Source organism: Miniopterus schreibersii (assembly GCF_964146895.1).
Source record: "Miniopterus schreibersii genome assembly, chromosome: 21".
Lineage (NCBI taxonomy): Eukaryota > Metazoa > Chordata > Mammalia > Chiroptera > Miniopteridae > Miniopterus > Miniopterus schreibersii.
Window position 1 is genome coordinate 666,737 of NC_138123.1, and position 25,989 is coordinate 692,725.

At 60.3% G+C, this 25,989-nt stretch overlaps 2 protein-coding genes across 10 annotated transcripts in view; one reads left to right on the forward strand and one right to left on the reverse strand.

The window, feature by feature from the left end:
* NAV1 (neuron navigator 1) overlaps window positions 1-2,494 on the reverse strand; it is a 115,428-nt gene extending 112,934 nt beyond the window's left edge. For all 4 annotated transcript variants that reach the window (XM_081123865.1, XM_081123864.1, XM_081123863.1 and 1 more), the window contains exon 1: window positions 2,292-2,494. The gene's annotated coding sequence lies outside the window, so the exon portion shown is untranslated. The remainder of the gene's footprint in view (window positions 1-2,291) is intronic.
* On the forward strand, window positions 1,944-25,536 carry CSRP1 (cysteine and glycine rich protein 1). 6 transcript variants are annotated; one of them, XM_081123874.1, is made up of 6 exons: window positions 1,944-2,078; window positions 16,084-16,202; window positions 20,890-21,058; window positions 21,896-22,025; window positions 23,854-23,947; window positions 24,403-25,536. In XM_081123874.1, exons 2-6 carry the CDS (start codon window positions 16,091-16,093, stop codon window positions 24,477-24,479), a joined length of 582 nt encoding a protein of 193 aa, XP_080980000.1. In that variant the 5' UTR covers window positions 1,944-2,078; window positions 16,084-16,090; the 3' UTR covers window positions 24,480-25,536. The 6 variants fall into 6 exon arrangements, with proteins under 6 accessions (XP_080980000.1, XP_080979998.1, XP_080979997.1 ...); XM_081123872.1 differs by lacking the exon at window positions 1,944-2,078 and adding an exon at window positions 9,657-9,764; XM_081123871.1 differs by lacking the exon at window positions 1,944-2,078 and adding an exon at window positions 9,657-9,751.
* Window positions 25,537-25,989: the final 453 nt, after the last annotated feature.

Genomic DNA, 25,989 nt, shown 5'->3' on the forward strand with positions numbered 1-25,989 from the left:
GTTCTCCGTGTTCCCAGACTCGGCTGCTGCAGTCGGTCCCATCACCCTCCTTACCCTCCTGTCTCCTCCTCTCTTGCCAACAGCCAGGCAACCTCTGGGAGCACCCGGGGGAGAGCGTTCTGAGAGGCAGGAGGGGCTTCGCTGGGAAGGCATGAGTCCGGAGCCAGGCGGGGGCCCAGCTGTGTGGCTTTGAGCCCATCCGTCCCTTCTGTAAAGGGGCCCAGGGCAGAGCAGGGTGGGAAGGGAGGCCATCCTTTGGACTTGGACATTTTAGTTTTTCTAAAAGCCAAACCCTTTAAAAATTCAAAAGAACTTTCAAAGAGGGACGCGGCACTGACCCAAAGGAAAAATGAAGAGACACATTTTCAAAGACGGACAGGAGATGTTTCTCCTCTAGGCCCCTCTTTTCTCCCCACCGAGCTGACAGCAGGGGCTCGTGGTCACTCAGGAGGGGCCGGCTTAGGGAGGAAGGAAAAACAGTTCCTGTTTTCAGGCTCCCTCGGCTCCCCAAGGAGATCCCAGAAAAGGCCTGAATGCTTAAAGCTGGCCCACCTGGGGGCAAATCCACCTCACTATGGACCGTGTATTTGGGGGGTGGAGACAAATCACACACACACCAAACAACGTATAAACGGGCACCTGCATTGGATGGGAGGCCTCTGGATGGCATTTAGATCCCCTCAATTTTATTAATTCAGCATTTATAAAGTGCCTACTGTGTGCTAGCCATTTATAAAGTGCCTACTGTGTGCCAGGTGTTGTGAGCGGTCAGAGAGGGCCTCTGGCTGGAAGGCAAGGAGATGAGGCCTGTGCACAGACCCCCCCCCCCAATGTCTGAACACAAAGGAGGATGTGAAACCCACGCGGAGGGTGTTTCCCCCGGGCCGCTCCCTCCTACCCCGGGAAGTTCAGGAAATCGACCCCAGAGGCTGGAGCTTCTGCCCCCCTGAGCTCCGTTTCAACCCTCCCAGCTCCATTTTACAGAAGTGGAAACGAAGGCCCGCCCAGCGAGGAATTATTTACTCTCGGATTCTCCAGGCAACGCGCAACTACAGACAGCCAGCAAACTTCCCCTAGAAACCCAAGGGGAGAGCTGCATCCCCACAGAGCTCGTCTTAGGGAGCCCGGACGGCCCCTGTCTCCCTTCCCAACTTAGTTCCAAAGACACCGAACCAAACCCCAAGCAGGGCGAGAACCTTCAGGGTGGCTGGAGTCACATGTATCTTTGGCGTCTGAGGAACAGCCCTGCCTGGGGGTGTGGGGGGGGCGGTTCTTTGTGTGAGTCCCCTGCTCCCCAGTAAGGGAGTTGCGGGGGGGACCCCATGGAGCAGGAACAAGAGGCCACAGGAGGAAAACCGGGCACCACTGCCTTCGCCGGGCGGCCGGCTGCAGCGTCGCAGCCTCGGATTTGAACGAGCCAATGGTCTCCCGAAGGCTGAAACAGGAAGCCAGACAAACAGCCGGTCTGCGGGGACGCGCTTCCCTGAGCCCGCGCCAGCTGCGCCCCGCGCCGTCCCCACAGAGTCCCATTGGCTCAGCAGCCCGTTTTCCTGCGTTGGCCTGGTTGGGGGGGGACCTCACCCCTGGACAGCGCCCCCACCGCCCCCTATTCGAATCCTTCCCTCTCCGCTGATGCTTGATCCTGTGACCAGTTTCTGTGGGCTCCGAGGACAAGAGGGACCCTGGGGGCTTCTGGAGCCCTGAGCGCCCTCAGGTGAACTCCCCGCGGTCACCCGACCTCTCCCTGCACCTCCAGTGTCTCCCCCGGGAACGCGTGCCCTGGGCGCGCGCCAAGGAGCGGAGCTCAGGAGACGCGGAGGTGGGGGGGGGGGGACGGGCACGCGGGATCCCTTCTCTTCTGGGCGCATCCCGGTGCCCAGGGAGCATCTGGACCCGCCCGCGAGGTCACCTGCCCAGGCGGTTCCGCTCGCTCCGCTGGGACTCGAGAGGACGCGCGCGTCGGGTGTGAGAGAACGCAGCGCCGGGTGTCCCTGACTGTACAATCACAACGCAGTGTCAGCGGCAGGTATTTCCCAGGAGGGAAACTGAGGCTCAGAAGGTTGAAGTCGGCCACCCTGGTGAGTCAGCTCCTGGATGGGACGCGCAGCCCCGTAGGGACGTCCGGACCCAGCTCCCCCGTAGTGTAATATCAGCGCCCCGGTCCGGCCTCTCCAGGCACAGAGCGCACCTCCCCAGGGTTGGTCCCAACCCCCCAAGACTTGCCGGTCGAGCCCCCCACTCCCCCCAGGGGCCCCGGCCCGGGCCTCGGCAACCCCGCGCAGGCCACTCACCGGTGCGTGTGCGCTCGAGTCCCGGAGTCCGCGCCCCGCCGCGTACAGTCGCGCATCCCGGGCAGCGCCCGCCCCGGTCCCCGCCTCGCCGAGAAAGTTCCCGCGGGCTCCGGGCGGGGGCTCCTCGCGCGGCTGGGCGTCCGCGTCGCTCCGGCCTCGCGCGCTCGCTCGGGCCGCCGGCCCCGGCCCACAATGCGGAGGGAGGCGCGTCCTGAACAAAGTGCGTCCCCGGGGCCCGGGCCGGGGCGGAGCCTGGTGACCCGCTGCCCCCGGCGCGCGCCGCTGTCCCTCCGCCGCCGGCCCGCCCCGCCGGCCTCCCGCGCGCGGTGCCAGCGGATCCCGCCGAGGGCGGAGGCCCAGGTCCCCCCAGAACGGGTCACGGGAAAGCCACCCCCTGGCCCTTTCCGCCTGCGCCTTGCGCCCCGCCTCCCGGCCGCGGAAAGGCGGCTGCCGGGTGCGGGCGGGGGCCCGGGCTGGCGGGGCGGAAGCCCGCGCACAATCGAGCCTTTCCTGCGCCCGGGACCCGCCGCCGCCGCCCCGCACGCGTCCTGGGGCCGCGCCGCCGGCCGCTCGGGGGGAGAAGGGGACAGACAGATGGACAGCCGGCCGCGTCCCGGCTCCTGGCTCCGCCCCCCGCCGCCCCGGGCCGCCCCCTCCCTGAGCCCCGGACCCCGTCGGAGCGGAGCGGAGGCCCCAGAAGGGCCAGCAGGAGTAGGTGCTCAGTAAAACGCGCGACCTGCCCGCACTTCCAGGCTCTGCCTCTGCTCCTTAAAGGGCCGTGGGGGGCGAGGGGGGCCCCGCCGCGCAGGAGGAGGGCAGAAGGCCACCCGGTGGCCTGGGCTCCGAGGGAGAAAGTGACCAAGCAGAGGGGGTCAGAGACTCCCCGGCTCCCGCTGAGAAACGCGAGGCTGATTCACGTCCAGGGTGTTGGGGTTGGATGGAGGTGGTGGGGGGTTTGAAGAACAGAACGCAAAAAAAAAAAAAAAAAAAAAGCTGCTCCCTGGAAGGTCTAAGAAGCTTCCCCGGCAGGGGAGGCCGTGGGGGCCCCGGTCCCGCCTGAGGTCACAGTGACTGTGGATGGACTCCACTCACAGGAACACTGAGCAAGTTCCCTGCTGAAGAGGCGGGGACACAGGGCCCCGCTCCCCCTGGCGATGCCGAGACCATGCCCTTTCCCCAGGACAGGAGAGAAAGCCAAAGCCAAGGCTCCATAAGGGTTAAGTCTCCTCGAGTATGAAGGGCCCTCATACCAGCCCCTGCTCCGGTGTCCCCATGACAAGCCACATAGCATGTGGACAGGTGGGGAGCGGGGGAGAAAGGCCAGGCTGGTTGGGGTGATGGGCAGGGGAGGTGAAGGCCCCTGAAACAGGGGGGACCCCGCGGAGCAGCCAGACTGGACAGAGCTGCTGGGTCCCCTCCCATCCCAGAAGGGGCCTCAGCCAAGTGCCTACTTTGGGAGAGGCTTTCCTCTGAGCACAGTGATGACTCAGTTGCTTTGAGTCAAGCAAATGGGTTTTCCTGAAATATGAAAATCAATGAGAGGTGGAGGCAAGGGCCCGGCTGCGGGAGAGCGGGGCAGAGGAGGGTGCTGGGGACTGAGGTGGCCAGGGGGTGAGATTCAGTCTCACTGCAGGGGGACCCTGGTGGCTCACCATGAGCCCCAGCCCCACGCAGTCATCTAGAAGGTGGCCTCCAGGCCCTGCTGACCTTCCCGAGACTCCTGAACACTCAGTAGTTCCCCCGTTCCCCTCCTCTACCCACAGCTTAGAGCCAATCCCCAGTAGGGACAGGAGGTTACTAAGAGGTTTACCGCCAAGGAGACAAGTGGGTTTTCAAACATCAGCCCAGGAGCCTGTGGTCCCCAGAGCCTCTCAGACCCGGCTGCAGGTGAGCTCTGGGAGCCCCAGGAAGCTCAGTGAGTGACATTCTCAGGCCCAGCCTCCTGTCCTTGGGGACTCTGCCTGTTTTCCTGCCTCTTGAGGTCCCCGGGCCTGTGCTGACTTGTCTCGGCGGGTGGGGGCTCTGGCCGGACTCTGGGGGTTCGAGCCGTCGGAGCTGTTTCCGTGTGGCCCAGGAGGGACCAGGGACCCCGTCCACCTTCTGGCTCTTGCTCGGGCTCCGGGAGCAGCGCACGAGGCTCTTGGCAGCATGTGAAGACAGCACTTTGCTTGATTTCCTGAGCATTTAAAAAAGCCATTAAAGCTTTGGAGGCGGAGTCTGAGGGAGCTCTGGCCTGCGCACGGGGCACAGTGGAAATTCACCGGCGTCCACGCAGCCGGGCCGTGCGAGGCTGTGTGTCACCTCTGTTTACTCCTCTGTAAAAGGGTGTTGACACCCAGGGGACAACAACCACCACCCGGCGAGGCTCGGGGGGGACCTCAGTGAGATAACAGGGGAGCGAGAGGTTTGTACTGTGCTCCTGCCCCGGCCCCCTTTCCCCCCACCCAGGGAACATGCTTAAAAACCCACGATTGAGAGACGGACCTCTGACAGGCCACGAATAACCTTGTCCTTTCTAACTCGACTCATTTACCCAGCGAGGGGTTTTGTGGCAGTGGGATGGCGTGAGGCGTGGGCAAAGCACGGTCCCCACAGAGGCCACTCTGGCCCAAGACTGGCCCCGGGGTCCCCCTTGAGAAGGGCCCTCCGTGCTGATTGCTGAACTTACAGGGACCTGGGAGAAAGAGTCTTCGGGGACGGGCTGGCGCAGTCATGAGTGTTTTATGGGAGCCAGCGAGTCATTGCCTTATCGGGAAGACTGCTCCTCCCTCTCTCTCTGTTACCAGGAATGAGATGAGCTGAGAGCCCGCAGTGTTTTTCCAAAGATGGCTTTGGAAGAGAAATGTTTCTCGGAGGGGCCCGGCGGGTAGAGGTGGGGTTGGTGGGGCCAGACAGTCCCTTTTAAGAAGCCGGCTCTGAGGTGGCCACGCTGTACTGAGTCTATGCTTTCGTCCCCACTGCCTTTCTGAGATTTTACCATTTATGAACCCCCTGAATCCTGGCAGCAGCCCTAGGAAATAGGTACCACTTTCATCTCCCGTTTATAAGTGAAGAAATGGAGGTCGAGTTGCCTGGGCCTCGCAGCTCATACCTGCTGGAGCCAGGATTCGAACCCAGGCCCTGACTCCTGAGGCCCTGCATTGGAGTGCCCTGCCTAAGCAGGGAGGGGGGTTCCCGCAGCAGCCCAGTGGGCAACGGGGAGGGGCTCTGTCACCCCCTGACCTTTCCACACACGCCGCCCAGCTCTGGGGTGTGCGGGTGACTGACGGGCCTGCTGTGTGGAGCAGCTTCTCCCCTTGGGTACCATGTGCCCAGCAGCAGCTGCACGGCAGGGCCCACACCTGTTGCCTAGATCAGTTGCTGTGACTCCTTCCTGGGAAGGCAGGCCAGGTGCCCAGGCTTGGCCCAGGTCCTCCTTGCCAGGGGCAGGTGGAAAGGTGTGGCATCTGCCGGTCAGTCACAGCAGCAGCACCCGAGGGCTGCCTGGAGGGGGCCGGGGTCAGGAGTCTCAGCTACAGGCTGGGCCCATCTTCCAGCGGCACGCCCCCTGTCCCTAAGGCTCCTGATGGTTCTCTGGCCACTCCACCACCACATGGCAGGGGTTTGGGGGGGGGGGGACAGAGAAATAAGGAGAGCAGCGGGAGTCTTGAATGGGACCCCTCCAGCTGTCCTGGGAGGTGGGGATGCTGTGGGGCTGAGCAGCAGTGCGGCCCAGAGGAGGGGGCTGGGAGACGGTGGCTGCCGAGGGCCTAGATGAGGCTGGGCCTGGAAATGAGAGCAGAACTCGCCGTTGTGTGTCTGCCTGGGGAGAATTCCATTCCCCACCGAGCCTGCGTGGGGCGTGGACTGGCCGGCACCGTGGGAGCGCCGCTCACACAGGCTGTGAGGCAGGCCCATCCCCAGGGCGCCCCGACACTGAGCGAATCCAGAAATCCCAGGTCTCTGAGAACATTTCCACGAGGCAAATCCGAGACACACGTCCTCTGACATCCAGACCTGCACAGTGCATCCCACGTGCCAACGCACATAAAACCTCCAGGCGAAAACCAGATGGGGACTTGGCATCGCTGGTGTCTGGGATCACACCCACGCCCACACGTCTCTGCCTTCCCCCATCCCCCGCCTCGTGCAGGGCCAGGCGGCTGGAGCCTCAAGGCTCAGAGGGTGCCAAGGCCTGGGCGGGAGGAGCTCAGCTCCGCGACGGGCCTGGCGGGGCCTGGAGACCGCCTGCCCCTGCGCCCCTGTGGCCGCGCTCCTGCCAGACGTGGCGCGCTGCTGACCCCTGCTGGCGCTTTGCTTTCTGCAGCCCCAGGGGAAGCCCCAGAAAGGGCAGGAGGGTTGGAAAAACCTTGCAATCCATTGGGAGGGGTGGGAAGAAACGCCCGCAGCTCAGAATCCCCTCATCTGGAGTCTGAAGCACCCTTGACGAGACCAAGAATAAATGAGAATAAGATCCAGACCGAATTTCTGGGCGGAGTGAGTCAGGCTGGAAGCCTGTCCTGAGCCTCTGTGGCTTGGAAACCTCCCGGCTGCCCACCGCCTGGAACCTATAGCTGGGAAACCCTGAGGACGCTGCAGCAGTGAGCTGAACCAGAGAGAAAAAAGAGAAAAAAAGAGAAGACCCCACTTTCTCTCCTTAATTTAGAGCAGGTCCCGACGTTCCCCGTAGACACATTTTAGTTGTGTCATCTCAGTGACAACCTGCCTTCCAACCCCAGGGCTGTCATGAAAGTAAGGAGGCCTCCCGATGACTCCAGCCAGCCATCCTCTGAGCGGTCACATGACAACAGGCCCTGGGCAAGAACTGTCAGCTGGCGTGAGTAAACCCGAGAACCACGCGAGAGCAAAAAAAAAAAAAAAAAAAAAAAGACTGTTGTTGTGTCCAGCTGCTGAGTTTGGGGCAATTTCCAACAACCGATACCTGGAACACTGCCCATCAAATCCTGATCACCCTTCATGACCCCCTCCTTTGCACAGGTACCCCCTTCCTTGATAACTACTGTGGGGATCCCCCTCCTGGGGCTGCGGAGACGTGTCATTCACAACTTCACCAGCAGGCAGCAGCCCTGCTCCTGCTCCTCTGTAAACTAGGCGATGGATTTGTTCATAAAATATTAACTAAACACCTGCTCCCCACGAGCTGCCAAGGAGAGCAGGCTACGGTCCCTACCCTCCGAGACCTCCCCAGCGCATAAGCTCTGTCTTGAGCTTGTCTTTGGACTGCAGACTCCAAAAACCACCAATCCTTTCTTCTATCTTGGAGCCTAACTTCCCAGGACCCACCCGGCTGGAACAGAGGTGGCCAAGTTCTTGCCTAGAGCCAGTATTTCCAACCTACTCCACTGCCCTAACCCTCTGCTGTCTGGCCCAATGACCACAGAGGAGGTGGGAGCAGAAAAGACAGAGCATCCTGGTTGGAGCAGGAGGGAGCAGACCAGGAGCCAGGACAGCTGGGCGGACTGGAACCGCGTCTGGCAGGGAAACCTCTCCTGAGCCTCCAGCCGCCCTCCTGTGGCCACACTCAGTTCTGCCCAGGCTTGAGGGGCTCAGGACATCGGAGGGTGCACAGCTCCCGAGTTCCCTTCCCCCTTCACGCCCTGTGGCCAGTGTCCCTGCCCACACCGTGAAGGCAGGAGCCCCCCTCCCCCCATGGAGGCCTGTTTTCAGAGGCCACAAGTAGCAGGGAGGCTGCAGGGGGAGCGGAAGTGGCTCGTGGCTCAGGCCCAGGGGAGGGGAGAGGAAGTGGTCATTTAAAAAGGTAACCAGCAGGTTTCACAGCCCTGGGGGACCTGGCCCTGAGCCTCCCCGAGGGAGTCCCCGAGTCACCCTTTAAGCTCCCCTGGACCCATCTTGGCCTTCACAGTGTACTTGATATCCGGAGCCCCCTGAAGTCCCCCCTGGTTCCTTTACAGATGGATTTCCCCTTTTCCTGCCTCCAAGAATTTTATCTTCCTGACGTGTACACCCAGACTTCCCGCCTCTGCATTGGCCTGGCTGTCAGGCTCACTCACTTCCCCTGCAAACCCCTAGAGGTCCCAGGACCCCTCCTTGGGAACATGAGTACAGAGACTGAGAGTCCCGGTTAGAAACGCTGGGCCCGTTCCACAGCTCCCCTTCAACTTGCCTTGTCACAGCCTCCGAACTCATCTGATCCAGAAAGACCCAGGAAGATCCAGAGCTGGAAAGGGCCTCCGAGATGCCACACTCCCCGCGCTGGTGGGCTCCTGGCACTGCGCAGCTCTGACCGAGTTGTCTGTGCAGAGGTGGGGCTGCTGGCCCGGTGGGCCAGTCTAGGCTATTTAACCGAGGTCAGCAAGAGGAGCTTTGGGTGTGTGTGATGCCCCAAGTCTAATGGTCTAAGATTTCAGCATCAGGCCAGTACCTTGTGTACCTGGTCGATAACCCTGTACACCTTTGATCACCTCAACCCCAAAGTCCTCCCTGTCCCCGGAGTCTACTTTACATGCAAAAAGGCTGTGAAAGCCTGAGCCCAGAGGGTTGGCACTTATGCAGGGAGGGTGGTGTGACTGAAAGGCGGAAGGTTCTGGAAAATCAGCAGATAAGGCAGGGCCTGCTAGACTTCCTTTATCTCCAGCTCTGCCTGGACAGCTCCCAGGCCCCGTGCCCTGACACCCTCTTTGGGTGGACATGCCCAGTGACCCTATGTCCTGGTTTCCCCTGGGGCTTTCGTGGAATTATGGAGACAGGCACGCCGCATTTATTGCACTTTTCAGATACTATGTTTGATTTTCTGAAGGGTCAGATGATGGTTACATTTTTTTAGCAATAAAGTATATTTTTAAAATGTGTATTTTTTTTATTGATTTCAGATAGAGGGAGAGAGAGATAGAAACATCAGTGATGAGAGGGAATCATCTCTGGGCTGCCTCCTGCATGCCCCCCACTGGGGATCAAGCCTGCAACCCAGGTATGTGCCCTGACCCGGAATCCAACCTTGACCTCCACGCTCAACCGCCGAAGCCCAGGGGGTCTGTGTTTAGGACAAGAGCTCAGCTCCTAAGTGAAGGGGCAGGATCAGTGTTTAGACCTGTCTCTGCCTGGCGCCCAAATGTGTCCCTTACACCTGGGTACCAGGACACCAAAAAGTGAGACACCCCCCACCCCCACCCATTCCTTTGAGTCACGAGTTTATCAGGGGTCTCAGATCACATGCCCACCTCACCATCTGGCTGATAGGAAACCCCAGAGAGGTCTGAGCGCACAGTGGGTCCACAGGGCAGGCCTGAGACGCGTCTCCCCTCCGGCGGCACGGGTCTGGGGGGGCCCCCCGCGCCGCGGGCGGGCGCCCTGACGTCAGCCTGCAGTGGTGCTGTGTGCAGAGCCCACAGGTGGGCGGGGCCGGGACACGCCTTCCTGGAGCAGAACAAAACCGCGCGCGCGGGGGCTCACCCCGCAGCTGCTCCAGAGCGCTTCCAGCCGCGCCCGCCCGCCCGCCGCAGGTGAGTGCGCCAGGTGAGTGCGCCAGGTCAGCGCCGCAGCGGAAGCGCGCCCCAGGCTGTGCGCCCCGGGGCCAAGCGGGCTGCGCGTGAGTGCGCCCCGGTTCCTCTGCTGTGCCCCTCGCACCGCGTGTCCCGAGCGCCTTCGGGTCCTTCCCGTTGCCAGGAAAGTTGGGAGGAAAAGTGGCGCTGCCGGGCGCCGTCGCGGGCGCTGAGCGAGGATAAGCGGCGGCAGTTAGCCCCGCGGCGCTTCTCTTTCCGGGAGGCGCTGGGTCCCTCCCCGCCGGGCTCCCACGTGCCCTGACCCGGGCGCCATTCGCAGGTCCCACAGCAGAACAATAGGCGATTTTGCGCGCCCCCGACGCTCATGGTACGGCCGGGATGGATGAGGGGCCCCGTGCCACCCCCTCCCTGGCCTTCCTGGCCCGGGAGAGCATGCCCGAGGGTGGGGCGCGGGAACATCTGGCCGCTTGGCCCGCCTGGGGCATCTGCGCCCTGAGCACTGGTGTGCGTTTTCAAGCTTTCCAAAGAACCAGATGGAAGCGCAATGTTCCACCTCTGCCACCCGTGTCTTGGTGCCAAGTAGGGGCGATTTCAGAGCCCAAGTAACCCACAGTGGGTGCTTGGTGACCTCAGTCCGTGAAGGCTCCGGTGCAGGAAGGCTGCTGGTGTTGAGCACAGCCAGTTACAATGTTACCCAACATGCAACCGCTAGGCAGGTGCCTACTCACAGGCGGGGGAGGATTCTCAAGCTCCAGTCCCTGCATGGTTGTAAGGTACTCAGGACCTGGGGCTAGGCCTGGGGCGGTAGGTGAGCTCAGGCCCCTCCCTGGAGACCTGGGCTCTAGCCACCCACGCCCTGCTGGGTGGGGCGGGTGAAGGGCCAGGCCCTTCCCAGCCCTTCCCAGCCCAGAGGGCTATGCATTGGGGTCCTGTGACAGTGACACCGGGGACATCCACTGGGCGTCCCTGGGCGTCCACAGGTTCCCTGGAGTCTTGGTGAGAGATGGTTTGGAAGGCAGACTGGCTGCTTCTTGACATTGGGTGACCTTGGACAAATGATTTCTCCTTGCTCAGTTCCTTTTGGAGATGGAGTGCACAGCAGACCAGGAACACACTGGGGTCAGCTGCTATCTTCTCCCTGTCTCCCCGCTCAGGGCCTCCCAGAAGCTAAGGAGGCTGGTGCTGGTGGTGCTGGCTGCTTCTTTGTCATCTGGGGGATTTGTCCCAGGTGGAGTTTGGGACGGTGAGGGTGCTGAGCTTCCCCAACGGTCGCTCAACTGTGGTCGCCCAACTCTCGATTCTCAGCCAGGCTCCAGCCTTTTGCCAGAGAGCGGGTCCTCAGCCCTCAGCTGCCCCGAGGCAGCTTCTGCATTCACTGGGGGATGACCTTTTGCCTCTGGGAAAATATGGGGCCGGCCAGTGCACAGGGAAGGAAGTTTATCTGGCAGAGGGTGTGGTGTGGGCCAGAGGAGGGGGAGGGGAGCACTGCCCGGTTGGAGGGTCTGGGAAGGGGGCTGCAGGAGAGAAACTGAAAGGTAGACCCACCAGCGCGGCCACTAGGCTGCTAAGTAAAATGTGACAAACAGTGCCAAGGCCTTTTGCCTCTGGTCTGTCCTGGCCCCTTCCTTCCTGGCCCCGGTGTTTTCTTTTTTAATTGCAAGTGTCTGCCTCTGGAGCCAGGAGTCCGGCCAGAGTTGCAGCCCAGGAGCACAGTGTTGACACTTGGTTGGCGTTCAGTAAATATCTGGAGATGAAGGAGGAATGCGGTAGCAATGGGCTGGTAGCTGAGCTGGGACACTTGTAAACCTTGCAAATGGCCACAGGCTGGTTTTTTTCTGTGAGCAGTGGTGAGCACCAGGTGAGGGGGGAAAGGTTTTTTATTTACTGTGGATGCCCTGGTAGAGAAGGCTCCTTGGAGGTGGGAGGGCTTTTTTGATAGGCAGTTAAAGTCTGAAATCTTTGTCCAAGCCCAGCATACTGTGAAACGTTGGCTTGCTTAAGGACTATTAAAAAGACTTTTTTCTCCACATCAACCATTTGCCAATACTCAGGCGAATCGGCAAATCTCTAAAGAGACCCCAAACTGAGCAATAAGTGTTTGAGTTGGTCTTTCCTTAGGATAACAGTGAGCAGGTATCTGCACCAGCCTAAGCCTGGGACAGTCTCTGAGGTAGGTACAGATGCAGCCCATTTTACAGAGAGAGAAACTGAGGCTCCGGGATGCTAAGTCACTTGCTCAGTGTTGCAGCCCGTCAGTTGCGGAGCCGCCACTCAAACATAGGCTGAGGCCTTCCAAACCCACCTCAGTCACTATGTTGCCATTTTCTTTGCTACTCTGTTTCCTATTTCTAGAGACCCACTAAGGAAATACCTGCCTTCTGTGAAACATAGGTTTTGCAAAGTGCTCTACAGCAGCTTGTAAACTATCCCAGTGGCTTTATCAGTATGAACGTGGATGGCGTCGGGGTTAAAGCTCAGGGCGTCTAGGTTTTCACTCGGCTGCCTGGCCAGGGTGGGGAGAGGAGACCCCGGAAAGCGGGTCCCAGATCCCAGTGGGTACATTTTCTTCAGGTCTGATGTGCGTTTGAATTTTGGTTCCAAGTGTGCAGGAAAGAAAAAGCCTGGAAAAAAGTCCGCTTGAGGAAACACACACACACACAGGAGCTGTCGGGGGAGGGGACAGGGGACAGGGGACAGGGAGGGGTCCTGGGTACTGACAGGAGCCCTGGGCCCGTGGTTTCCAGCTTTCAGTAATTGCTATGGTGATGACTGGCTGTAGACGCAGCTCCCCAGGAATTCATCTGACGTCAGCGCCGAGGGATTCCCATGTATGGTAAAGTGTGTAAATATGGAGGCGGCAGCCTTCCAGACTGGCATTTCCAGTGCTTCCCCAGGGCCGAAGGCTGCGGCCCAGTCCTCAAAGCGACCAAGAAGGTTCACAGGGGGGCAGCTCGGCAGCCAGCGCCTCCCTGCCCAGGGTGCCCAGGGTGCCCAGTGCTCTTTATCTGGGATGTCCAGGATGGGGCTTCCTGAGATGTCAGTTGCAAACAACTTTTTTTTTTTTTTTTTTAAAAAGAAAAGAGTGCTACCTTGTTTTAAAAAATTAAAGAGAAATCACTGAGACCTTCTCAGGGATCACGATGGTTACCCCTCCAAGTTGGCATCATTCCAGACAAAAGCAAAACAACTTGATCTGTTGATTACTCCGGGAGGCTTATTATAATATAGGATTTCCTGTGACAGGCTTGAACCGCTGAAACAGGAGACCCCGGTGTTGACCTGGGTTGACCTTCAGATTTCTGAACTCCGAGGGGAAAGAGCTGTGCTGTACAAGGCGTTAGGGGGCCAGCAGGAAGGGAAGAGACTCAGATAACCCCGCCTCTGTCACTTGCAGTCCCGCAAGGGCCAGGGGACAGGGCTTTGGAAAGAGAAAACTCACAGCGGAGAGAGCGAGCTGAGCTAGAGGGACCGTCCGAGCTGGGGGACCACGGGGCCGGGAGAGATGCCGGTGAAATGCTCAGAGAAGCAAGTTGTACTCAGGGTTCCAAAGAAATCCTGGGGAGATGCGGGGACAAGGCCGGGCCTACGTCTCCACGTTGGCCATTTGTCCCCTGCCAGTGACCATTACTTTCAGGGGTCATCTTCCTGGGCTCTCCAGTGTCACCTCCAAGACATGGGCCCTGAGCCCTGACCAGCCAGCCCCCTCCTTCCCTCTCTCCTCTCCTTGGCTGCCATCCTGACCCGGGGGCATTCGGGAAGAGGCTGGACTGTGCGTACCTGGCCGGATACCACAGGGCTCAGGTAATGTGAGAGCACGTTTCTACCTCAACAAACGCCTGACAGGTCTCAACCAGACCGCGTGGGTGGGGACACGCACTGTGCCCAGAAGTCGCTCTTTGGCTGGAGGGAACTTGAGCTGTTGGACTGGGAGCGATGGGGATTTTCCACTGGACTTAACGGCCTGGAGTGGTTTGTCGCTTTACTGGTTTGATGAGAAGGGGGTCTCCTTCAGGCACTTAAGGACTGTCCACCTCTGAGATGGTTTCTCGGACTCGGAACATGGCTGAACCTGTCATCTCAGCCTGGCCTCTCAGAGACTTGGGGTGAACAGGAGTCTGCCCCGTGTCTGCTCCTGAAGGGAGACCCCCTCCAACCGGGGGGCTGGGCTCAAAGGACTAGCCCAGCTGAAAGACATCCTGGGGCACCTCGGATCTGTCCTGTCGAGACTAAGGATCAGGGTACAGTTCTCAATGGGATGGTGTGGCAGACAGACACAAGCTGGTTGCTTGTGAGATGAGGCCGATCCATCCTGGGCTTCTAGCGTCCAGCCCTGGGGGCCCTGACACTTTCGGTAAAGAGCTTCCAGGTAATTCCAGCCCTTCTGCAGAACATCCGAGCCGTTTCTGTTGAGATATTAACAGAGGAAAGCAGGAGAAACCAGGACTCGGACTGCAGTTCCCAGCAGGGATGCAGCTCTGATGGGACTCACTGTAGACCTGCAGGTGGCTGATGTGATAGCAGAAGGCAGCCCTGCCCCCTGGTCATCCCACCCATGTACAGAGGGCCTGGGGACAGAGACACAGCCAGCCAGCCTGCAGGTGGCCAGGTGAACCCCAAAGAAGGGCAGGTCCCAGGTCCCGTGTCCCAGGCTCGTGCGCTGGGCTGACGGAGAAGCCGTGAGTTTCTGGTTCTTATTTGGACGGGGAATGTTCCTTCTCAGGCCTCACTGTTTCAGATAGAGACCTGCTGGGAGGGGAGCAGACATCTGGCTGGAGGGCTCACCTGGCCAGTCCCTTAGCCGGGAGCAGCAGAGCGTGCTCGGAGCACGTGCCCGGCACGTGGCGGTCACAGCGCTATGGTCTCCTTTAATCCTCAGAACTAAGACTTGTCCCACCCAGACAAGCAAACTGGAGCTCAGAGTGCAGAGGAGCCGGCCCACAAGCCTTCAGCTAGGAAGGCTTGAACCCAGGCACCATCTTCCTAACTGAGCTGACCCCCCGGGAACTCTGATCTCAGCCTCCTGCAGCAAGGAAGAGGGAGGAGGCTGCCGGTGAGGCAGACTGACACCCGGTACTGTGCTTGACTGGCTGTCCTCCACGCTACATGGTTTTGCAGCCCTGAGGGCTTGCTCAGCCAGGCAGCCGGCCCATGGAGCCTCCAGGGCCGAAAGGGGCCGAAGGGACTGTGGGGCACGAGGACTGTCCCCGGGGATCAGGGAGCTCAGGCCCTGGGAGGTGTCTGAGGAGGGCACAGAGAATCAGGTGCCGTTGGAGAAACCCTACCTACGGGTGTGTCTGTGATGTGCGTAAGCTGCGGTTGGTCCAGACCTGGAAAGGGGCAGCTGGCCACATGCAGTGGTCAATAGCCAGGTGGGAAGGGACAGCAGGCCCCCAGCTCCAGCCCCCCACTTTGTGCACACCCCAGCTCTGCACAGGCACAGCTGAGCTCTTTCTATGGCCAGGCCCTGCATGGAGCACTGTAGGGGTGGGCGCGGTGATTAAATCACCAGCCCCCATCGTGACTGAGGCACAGTAAGCAGGTGCCTGAGCTGGCAAGTGAGTGAAGGCTGTGCTATGGGGGCTCTCAGAGGGGCTTGATTTTCTCAGGCACTAGGGAGCCACTGATGGTTTTAGAGCAGGGGCCCTGGCAGCGATGCAGGGATGGATTGGGACGGAGATTCCCAAAGCAGCTTCCCAGTAATCACTGTCTCCAGGGATGCATTCAGCTGTAGAGTAACTGGCTTCAACAGTAAAGGGAATTTGTTGGTTTCCTTAACTGGAAAATTCAGAGAGAGCTTGGCTGAATTCGGTGACTCGATGAGGTCACCACACACTGGGTTTCTTTGTCTCTCAGCTCTGTGCGCCCCACTCGCTGTCAGCCTCATCCTGGGCCTGCCTGGCCCCTTGGGGACAATGGTCCAGAGCCCCTGGCTCCCCTGTCCTTGCTCAGGAGGAGAGGCTGCTTCCAGGAGGTTCTCTCAGAAGATCAGGGTATTTTTTTCTCCTGAGCACTTGACAGTATAGATTCTGCCTGTGGGGACCTGACTGGGGGACTTGTGTTCTCTGAACTCCCGTTCGTCTGCCGGTTTTGCTCCAAATGAGCATCTGTGAGGTTCATCCGTGTGGGGCTTGTATCTCACGCTTACTTGTGCCCCCCAGGCAGCACTTGCAGGAGGACTTGGGGAGGGGGCCAGAGGAAGTGCCCCCCACCAGGGCTGGGCCCCCCTGCAGGAGCCGGGCCTCCTGACCTTCTCTCCTCCTCAGTCCCCGCCTGGGGTCCTCTGTCCCGAGCAGCCTGGGTGTCCCGTCGTCAACTCCCGTTTCTGTGCCCAGTTCCAGGATGCCCAACTGGGGAGGAGGCAAGAAATGCGGGGTCTGCCAGAAGACCGTGTACTTCGCCGAGGAGGTGCAGTGCGAAGGGAGCAGCTTCCACAAGTCCTGCTTCCTGTGCAGTGAGTAGGCCCAGGCCCGCGGTTGCCATGAGGACGGGAGGGGGCACCCCCAGGCCAGGCCGGGCCTGTCAGAGCCCCTGGGAGCTGGCCCCATGGGATGTAAACAGCTTGACATTTGGCTGAAGCCGCAGCTGGGGCGGGAAGCACTTAAGGGCCTCTTTGTTCCCGCGGAAGCCGCCTTCCAAGCGGACACTGGCCAGAGCCCGTGGGGGCGGCGGGCTCCAGGCCCAGAGCCAAGCTGCGAAGACTCGGTTAGGAAAGCTTTCCCCTCGCTCCCTCTCCTTTCTCTCTGTCACAGTCTGTCCTCTACGGGCTGAAGACATGTTCAGCCTCAAGTCTCACCAGCCCGTGGGCCTCACGATCCCTTGTTCAGAGGCCCTGCAGGCTGCAAGCTTAGGAGGAGCTGAGTTTGGGCCAAGAGCCAGCTGTCCCTTCCTCCCCCTCTGGGCCGGCCCTCACCTCTGTCCTGTCCCTTCCTGCTCCCACAGCCTGGGACAGGCAAAGAGGGGCCCAGGTGCTCTTTAAAAATATGTTTTTATTGAATTTAGAGAGAGAGGAAGGGAGAGAGAAACATCATCCATTGGCTGCCTCCTGCATGCCCCTGACTGGGGATTGAGCCCCAAACCCAGGCATGTGCCCTGACCAGGAATTGAACCGGCAACCTCTCGGTGCCCAGGACAACGCTCAACCACCTGAGGCACCAGGGCCAGGTGAGCCCAAGCTCTTTAACACCCACCCCCAACAGCCCAGAATGAGACTTGCTCCGACCGCAGCCTGGATGAGCAAGAACCAGGCAGCAGATGCCAAGCTGCCAGGAGACCTCAGGCCGCCCAGGGACCCTGCCTCCTTGCCCTTTGCTGGCGGGTGCATGGGCCAGGGGTGTTTTCAGATCACCCAGGAAGTGAGGAATTGGGGGGCCTCCCCAGGTTCACTGTGATCGCAGCAGAGGATCTGGGTTTGAGGAAGCGGCAATGTCCATCAATGCGTTGCCCTTGAGGGCAGGTGGAGGGGACTCAAGAATGGCCAGCGAAGCCCCAGGTTTCAGAGCCAGTCCTGTCCTCGGGGTTTGCGTGGGACTCTGTTTTATTCCAAGTGGTGATGGGCAGGTTAGTCCATGTCTCTCTGGCTGAGTTTTCTCGTTTCTCGGGAGGTAATGATACTGGGTTTTGTGGAAATGAAAATGAAAGAAGTTTGGGAAACCAAGCACCTGAAGGAGGTGTGAATGGTCAGTGTGTGACAGACACTCCTAGACACACAGCTGACACAGCGAGACAGGGTCACAATGCCCAGGGGCTGAAGACCCAGCCTGTTCGCGTCATCCTGTGACGCACTGAGCAATGTTAGGACACCCTGTGGCGTCTTTGTCCCAGGTGATTGTGATCCAGACTGGGAACCAGCTGGGCCAGGGGCCACCTGCTCACTAGGTCTCTACCTGCTGCCTGGTGGGTCAGCAGAAGCAGCCAGCACAGGCCTCAGGGCCCACCCCTGCCCAGCCGGCTGGAACCACAGCCCACCAGCCATGGGCCGAGTCATGAATGGAGGGTGAGCGAGCCCTGGTGCGGCCCGCTGGCCACCGGCCCACCGAGGAGCCGTAACAGCCGCATCTTATTATCAGCAACTCACTGCCCTGAGGAATTTCCTAACCGTTTATTTTTTCAGGGGGAATGAGAGAGTTTGGCATTGGCCAGGAAGAGGGTGCAGGCTGCTGGGGTCCAGTCCTCAGGGCCTCTGTGCTCTCAAATGTTGCTTAATCACTGACCAGGAGGGCCAGCTGTGGCCGAGAGCTGCCCCCCCCCCCCCCCCCCCCCGCCTGCAGTCCTGCCTGTAGGGGTGGCTGTGGGTCAGGCAGTGGAGGGGGGTCAGGAATTCAGGGGCCGCAGAGGAAGGAGCCAGCTGGGCTAGGGTGTGAGGAGGTGTGGAGGGTTAGAAACAGTTGTAACAGGGCTGGGGCGGGGGGTGGGGGAGGCTATTGTGAAAGTAACAGCCATGGGGAGTGGTCTCACATCCCTGGGGTCCCTCTAGGATTGGACCTCAGGAGGTCCCAGCCTTCCAAGGCTGGCTCCTGGTGCCCGGAACGGCTCCGGGCACTTGGCCACCTGTTTGGAATGGAAGGAGCTTCGCTGTGCACTAAGAAACGTCCAGCTCGAGTTCAAGAATTCAGGACAACCCACAGAACCAGAGGACTTTCCCTCCTAAGGAAAAGAGGCCGCAGGGTTTGGGCCTGGCTGGCGGGAAGGGCCCCTTGCTGGCCAGTCCTGAGTGCCTCCCATCCCCAGAGCTCCTCTGACCATTCTGGTCCTTGGCTCTGGATTCTGCTCAGCTCAGGGCCTACAGTCCCTTCTGGGTCTGGGACAGACAGGAAGACAGGGTGAAGCAATAGCTGGACTCAGGGAGCAGGGCCTCCGTCCTGGGCTTGGCCTTTGACCTGGGAGCAGGGACAGAGAGGCCCTGCCCTGCACCCCTGGGGTCACAGTGGGGACAGGACAGGCTAGTGCCTGTCTCTGAGCTCTGAGCTACGACAGGCTCCCTCCAGGTCTGGCCTCACCCCATGGTCGTGGCCGATGGAGGTGGCTGCTCCCAGAACCCAGAGCACAGGGAAGCTCCCAGAGGCCGCACGCCCCAGAACACCAGCGTCTCCCTGTCTCCTTACCCACAGGGTGAGGTCTGATGTCAGGTTTCACCTCTTGGTCCCACACGCTTGGCCTGGCTCACAGGGGTGTGGGCTGCCAGGTCACACTGTGTTCTGGCCGGTCCCTTATGTGCCTCGGTTTTCCTTCTGGAAGCAGAGACCTGCTCTCGGCCTGAGTGGGGGAAGGGCGGGCCCTCACCCGCGGCTGCCTCTTTTCTGCGATTCCAATCAGCATGATAGGACTCACCCAGGCCTAGCGCACCTGGAGTACAACCAATACTCAGTAATCAGCCCAAGCAGATAACCCTAACTCTCTTTACTGCCTTAACATGATTTGGCAGAAATCAATTTAGCCCTTCATTAAAAATTCCCCTTACCTGAGCCTCTGGTGGAGCCTGCAGGTGGGCAGACTCCAGGGCGCATCCCCTGGAGGAGGTGAAGGGGCAGAAAGCCAGGATGGAGTGGGGGCTCTGGGAGAACAGAGACCCACGGGGGTCGTGACCTGGAGCCACTTTAGGCCCTGGGTCTCCTAGCTGAGCTCCCGGGACCCCTGCTGGAGAGACCCCCTCAGAAGAGACCCTCGTCTCTGCTATCTGCCAGCCGGGTCTTGGAATTCCCAGTTCAATCCGGGCCTTATGGGAAGCAGCTCCTGACTTCCTGCCCTAGAAGGGAATGCTGGAGGCCTTGGCCTGTTGTTCCCTCTCCCTCCATCTGTCCAGAGCCAAGCCCCAGGGGGGCTATGGAGAGCTCCGTATTTGGGCTGCCCAGAGTGCTGGAATGAGGTGGGGATCTCAAGGGCTGGACCAGAGGGGCCTTATTTAGTCTGAAGTCTCTAACCTGGGGCTCAGAGGGAGAGGGGCTGGCCCTTTAAAGGCGAGAGGGTGGCCAGTTTGCAGAGGGCTGAGCTCAGCCTCCTGGGAGGGAGGTGAGAGGAGGGCGGGGACAGGCGCGGCTTCCCCAGGGCAGGCTTGAGGGGTCAGTCTGTGGGGCACACTGGATCCTGATATTTAAGGAATGTCAAGAAGCCAAATTAACATCATTAGGACAAGAGCTGACAGACAAGCGAAGTTGGGCCTCTGGAGGCCTGACCTGTCCCTCCATCCCTGTGCCCCGCGACACTCACTCCAGATACTAATGAGAGCAGTCAGCCTCCTGGGTGCAGGTGTTGTGCTATTTACTTCCTGCGAAAGGCCTCATTTGCTTTTCACAGCCACCTTTTGGGGAAGATATTTCGATTTCTGGGCTCAGTGTCACTTGCAAATGCAGATAAGAATAACTTGCCCCAGGTGGAGGTCACTGCAAAGCGGGAGAGCCGGGATCTGACCCTGGCTGAGGCTGCAGGACCCTAGGCTCTGAGCCGCCCTGTTCTGCAAGGCTGGGCACAGCTCCCCTCTGGCATAAACAGGAAGGTACCCAGGCTCACCAGTTTTCTAAAGTTCCCCCCATTCCGATCTCTTAGCCCAGTAGGTGGGCATTCTCCCAGGGTCTGAGCCCGGTTCCCCCTCGCCCGCCCCCCCACGGGGATCCACGCTGAGACTGGGAACTTCAAATGCTGCTGGCAAATCCTGCATCTCATCTCCAAGCCTGCCAGCTGGGTGCCTGATAAACACTAACTTCCCCTCTGGGCTCACTGCCTCACCTGAACCCTCCCCCCAAGCATACACCGAGTGTCCCTTCTGGCCCCCGTTGCTGGGAGCCTGCCCTCCTCTGCCTTCCTTCCTTTTTTCCCCTCTCTCGTCCGGACATGTGGTCTCTCTCCGGGGCAGAGTGGAGGCCTCACCGGGCTTCCTGTGGCCGGGGTCAGCCTAGGTTGCTAGCCGGAGGGTGCGGAGGCCTCAGAGGCACGCGGGCTCCCGGGAGAGGTGGCTTGGCCGGCATCCCCGGCGTTGGGACATGCAGACTCCCTCCCTGTCACCTCCCAGCTCGGGGCCACCCCGACCTGCTTTTCCAGGCTGTTCCTCAAAGGTCACGGTGGCAGGTGTGACGCGTGCTCAGGGAGCCTCTGTGTGTCCCTGTGCCCACTCACGGGCTCTTGTGCCCCTCCCCCCGCCCCCGCAGTGGTCTGCAAGAAGAACCTGGACAGCACAACCGTGGCCGTGCACGGTGAGGAGATCTACTGCAGGTCCTGCTACGGCAAGAAGTACGGGCCCAAGGGCTACGGCTACGGACAGGGCGCCGGCACTCTGAGCACAGACAAGGGGGAGTCGCTGGGCATCCGGCATGAGGAGTAAGTACCAGAGCTCCCCCACCCCCAGCTCCACCGGACACTCTCGACCGCTTCTGGTTAAGCGGCGACAGCTCAGAAAACCTATTTCCAAGGTCATCGTGGGGCCCCCACTCAGTGCCAGGCCCATCGGAGAAGCTGGGGTCCCAGGGGAACGAAACAGGCCTAGTGGCAGGTCAGAGCGGAGAGGACCCCAAAGCTGACTTGGTTCCCTGTCCCCTTTCCACGGACAAGAAAACTCAGCCCAGTGCCCGTGACTTGTCGGGTCCCCTGCCAGCGAGTGTCTGAGCCAGACCAGCCTCTGCCACCTGTCACCTCTGTCGTCCCTTCCTTGGAAATGCTACAGGGTGTCACTAGGGCCCTGGCACCCACTGACCCCTGACCTGCTGTAAACAGGGCTGTCAGCAGTCACCCTGGCCGGCTCCTTGGCCCAGGGGGATGGACGGAAACGACTGACAGATGAGCTACCACATGCCAGCCATGGTCATGGCCCAGGGGAAATGACTGGTCAGCAGATTTGTCCTGGAAACAATCTGATAATAGTCTGCAGGAATGTGGGAGAGGAGGGCGGTGCTTAGCAATGAGGTGTGAGGCGATTCCAGCATGTAACCAGGCGACTGAGGGCCATAGGGTATTTCCAGGGAAGTGACACTGTGGGGAGTCTGGGTTTCTCCATCTCTGAAATGGGAGACCACCCAAGAGTTCCTGGTAGCCCTGGTCCTATAACTGGCTCGGAAAGCTGCCCGCTGCCCCCGTTGTGAGATGAAGGTGGGGTCGTGCCCACCCGATCCGGCCCCATCGTATTTTCAGTGTGAGCCACGTCCCCTTTTCCTTGCGCAGGGCCCCTGGCCACAGGCCCACCACCAACCCCAACGCATCCAAGTTTGCCCAGAAGATCGGCGGCTCCGAGCGCTGTCCCCGCTGTGGCCAGGCCGTCTACGCCGCGGAGAAGGTGATCGGTGCGGGCAAGGTAAGGCGGCCGCGGGTGTCCCGGGAGAGGGGAGGGTGTGGGCCGGCGACATACCTTCCTGACACGTGGGCTCCAGGACTTGGCCCGTCTGGCCTTTCCCTTTAGTTGTGTGACTCGGGGAAACCACGTCACCTTCCTGAGCCTCGGGTCCGCATCTGTCAAGTAGAGGACACGATGGACCCTGACAAAGAAAGTGGTTTAAAAGGTTAAATGAGGTAACGTACAAATACCACCCAGGGCAGCGCCTGGGGTCCGCCGCTGGTATTGTCCTTGTTTACTGTTGGGGGTGGCCGTGAGGTCAGAAGGAAGATCCCTGCCGTTGATGAGATGATATGAAAACAGGAGACAGTAACAGTATTAAGTTGGTGCTTTTTCTGCCGACTCACTGTGAGAATAGAAAATTATTATGAAAAGTTCCCCGCCGGTGTGGCCCAGTGGTTGAGCCGCAACCCATGAACCAGGAGGTCACCGGTTCGATTCCTGGTCAGAGCACATACCTGGGCTGTGGGCTCTAATAAAAAAAAATTTTTTTAAAAAGAAAACATTTTTTTTTTTTTTTTAAAGAAGCAATAGAGCTTCTTAAAAAGAAAGAAAGAAAATGATGAAAAGTGGCTAAGAATCGATTCTTCCATGACCTAGACAGCGGGGCCTGAGCGAGACTCAAGGCTGCTCTGCGGAGGAGTCTCCTTCCCCAGCCTGGGGAGCTCAGGCAGGGCGCTGGGGACTGGGGACTGGGGGCTGGGCCCCCCCTCTGGTCTCTGGGAGGAGAGAGCGTGCAGAGGTCTGGCGGCCAGGAAATCCCAGGAGGTCCAGTTTTGTTTCTCGCTCTCCATCCCGGGATGGGGGGCTGTGCTGAGGGAGGCTCTTTGCCCTTAAAAGGCCTGGTTCTGTCGGCCTGGGTGCCGCCTGCCTCTTTCAGGGCTGTCTACACCTCAACCCCTGAGCTTGCGCAGCTGTTACCTCCGGAGCTGGTCTCTCAGAGGTCTTCCTGCCCGAGCCACTCCATCCCGGGGTGCAAACCTGGGCCAGTGCCGTCCCCGCCAGGCTGCTAACCCTGTGGGGCCTCCGAGCTCCTCCTAGATCCGCCAGGGCCTCCTGCAGCCCCTGGGGAAGCTGCACTCGGGCCTTTTCCTGCTGAGTTCAGAGCACTTCACAGACCCATCTCCTTCCCAAGTAACACCAGACACCACTGGCCCGGGGCTCCCCCGGGAGGGCTAGGCCTGTCCCAGGCACTGTCCACTGCGAAAGTCATGTAGTCCTCAGAGCTGCCTGGTGAGGGCAGGGCCACCAGCCCCCTCTCCAAGAGGTGAGGGCCTTTGGGCGAACGAGGCACCCATTTCTAAAGTTCAGGGGCCGGGCTGCCTCAGGAGAGTCCCCGTGACAAAAGTGTGCCTTGGCCAGGCAGCATCTGTGTACCTAGTTCCCATGTCCATTCTGCAGGGTGGGCGGAGAGGCCCCTGGAGGAGAAAGTGGCTGAGGCTGTGCAGCTGGTAAGGGCTAGGGCTGGGGCAAGCCCATGCCCACACCACTGACCCCATGGGTCTGGAGAAGGCTTGACCCACGGCACCTATGAAGCACAGCTACCTGGGCGGTGACCCTACCCCCTGGCCTGTTGCTTGTGGTTCAGCTGGTGTCACTGACCACCCGGCCCCTTGAGGTGATGTGAGGTGGTGTGAGGTCCTGGCTTGCACCTCCCTGGCCCGGCCCCAGGGCCACATCTCCCCAGGAGCCTCTGCTGAGCAGCCCTCTATGTCATTATGTCAGGGGGCTTGGGGCAGGGGACACCCTAGTCTCTGGTGGCAGCATTAACTGTTCCCTTCCCATACAGTCCTGGCATAAGTCCTGCTTCCGATGTGCCAAGTGTGGCAAAGGCCTGGAGTCCACCACCCTGGCCGACAAGGACGGCGAGATTTACTGCAAAGGTGGGTGGGCCACTTCCAGCCCCGGGGTCAGGCGGCCCAGGGGTGGGGACCGAGTGATGACGCCCTGGTTGTCTAAACCTGTTCCTGGCCTCGGGGTCAGGTCCAGAACATTGGTACACCCTTCACTTTACAGAGAGGACAAGCCCAGAGGGAGACACTGACATGGCCGGAGTCACATGGCAGATGGGGGGACAGGCTGGGCGGGCCAAATGGATCCCTGAATCTGGTCCTGGGCTGTCACCGCAGACAGTGCCTCTGTCATCTCTGCAGTGGGAGATGGACAGGGTGGGGCCAGGACCCTTCTTACAGTTGGGCTTGGGGTGCTGCAGAAGTGAGGGGGATAGGACAGCACTACTGCGGAGGTCTGGTCAGGCCTTAGGAGCGGTGTGTCTACAGCGGGGTCAGGAAGGGGTGGCCTGGGGGCGGAGTGTCTCACCTGCCTCTTCTCTCTGCAGGATGCTATGCCAAAAACTTTGGGCCCAAGGGTTTTGGCTTCGGACAAGGGGCAGGGGCCTTGGTCCACTCCGAGTAAGGCCGCCTACAGCATCCCCACCCACGTGCCATCTCCACCACCCCCTCCCCGCAGCCTCGGCCACCTCCGGACGCCTCTCCTCAGCCCTTGGTTCAGGCCTCCTTTGGAGTCTGCCTGAGGTCCCCCTCTCAGGAGCTCCCCCTGCCTGGGGTCTGCCTCCGTCACCTGCAGGAGTCTCTGTGGCTTTAGTCTCCCCACACCAACCCCACAGGCCCCGGCTCTTAGCCTCCTAGGCTGAGCGTCCACCATCATCTGGCCAAGACCCTGAGACCACATCTCAGAGCCCAGAGGGGAGGCTGCAGTTTACTGACCCGAGTTTCTTCTCTGTGGGAAAGAGGGTGGGCTTCTTGGTATCGCTCAGAAAAGGACTGGGGAGTCCCCCACAGCTCGGCAGCCACTGGGGGGGGAGGGAAGGGGACAGAGAGGCATGAGATGGGGTCCTGGTCTGCAGGAGACACCTGTTTGTCTGGGTCATGACCTTTGAGGCCGTGACCTTTGAGGCTGTGGTGAGCTGGTGTCCTCCCCTCGGGGTGGGAGAACACCCAGGTCTGAGAACCCGAGTCTGGATGTCGTCTGACCTCCCCAGCATCCACTTCCCTGTGTGATGGGGGCTCCCATGAAACACCCAAACACACACTTCTGTTATCAGAGGCCCAAACCTGAGGGGAGACGGCTCTGGCAGTGGGGTCCCCAGGCTACAGCGATAGCGGCTCCCCTGTCCCCACACGCCCAGCCCAGGGCTCTGCTGCTGCGCCCGCTTGGCCCTCGGATGGGAGGCACACAACTCAGTCTTCATCTGGACACCCCTCTCCTCTGCACCCAGAGCTCAGGACCCTCCTGCCCCTGCCACCCACCCTTCCCCAGGACCTTCTCTGGCCACGTCACCCCTATCCCTCCCAGGCCCCCAGGTCAGGAGCAGCAGGAACAAGGGGGTGGGGGTGGGCTCACTGCTCCCAGGAACAGAAAGGACAAGACGGAGCTGTGGCCCGGGAGGGGGCTGCTCAGGCTGTTTTCAAGCTCATCCCTCACTTGGTCAATAAAAGCTGATAGAACAGAGCTCTGGTATCCGTCTGTGTCGCTGCCACGGCCTGGGGCCGGGAGGGAGCCGGATTGGAGACTCCCATGAGGTCCATGGGAATGGAGTGATCTGTCCTGGCTCTATTGCAAGAACCTGTCTCGCCGAACCCCACATCTGGGCATGGAATTTAGCGCACTTTGGAATTTGAGAGGCTTAGCAAGGCCCCAAAACTGTGCTCAGAACTTCCCTTGGCTGGAAAGCCCCAGAATGAGAGGGGAACTCAGCCATGGGAACTTCCCCGTGGAACTCAGAGAGCTCCCTCTGCCCAGGGTGGAGTGGCGGGCCTGGCTCAGCCCGGCGCTGTGAGGGCCCTGCCTTCCTCTGTTCAGCCTGCTCCAACAAAACACCACGGATGGGGTGGCCGATAAAGAATAGAAATTTCACGGCTGGCGTGGCTCAGTGGTTGAGCACTGTCCCATGCACCAAGAGGTC

What these genes read in the sequence shown, in the direction of transcription:
- CSRP1 (XM_081123874.1), top strand. Translation starts at nt 16,091, where the DNA reads ATGCCCAACTGGGGAGGAGGCAAGAAATGCGGGGTCTGCCAGAAGACC. An exon ending in CTGGGCATCCGGCATGAGGA is followed by an intron (nt 21,059 to 21,895) that starts GTAAGTACCAGA and finishes TTCCTTGCGCAG; the next exon opens with GGCCCCTGGCCACAGGCCCA. An exon ending in CGGCGAGATTTACTGCAAAG is followed by an intron (nt 23,948 to 24,402) that starts GTGGGTGGGCCA and finishes TTCTCTCTGCAG; the next exon opens with GATGCTATGCCAAAAACTTT.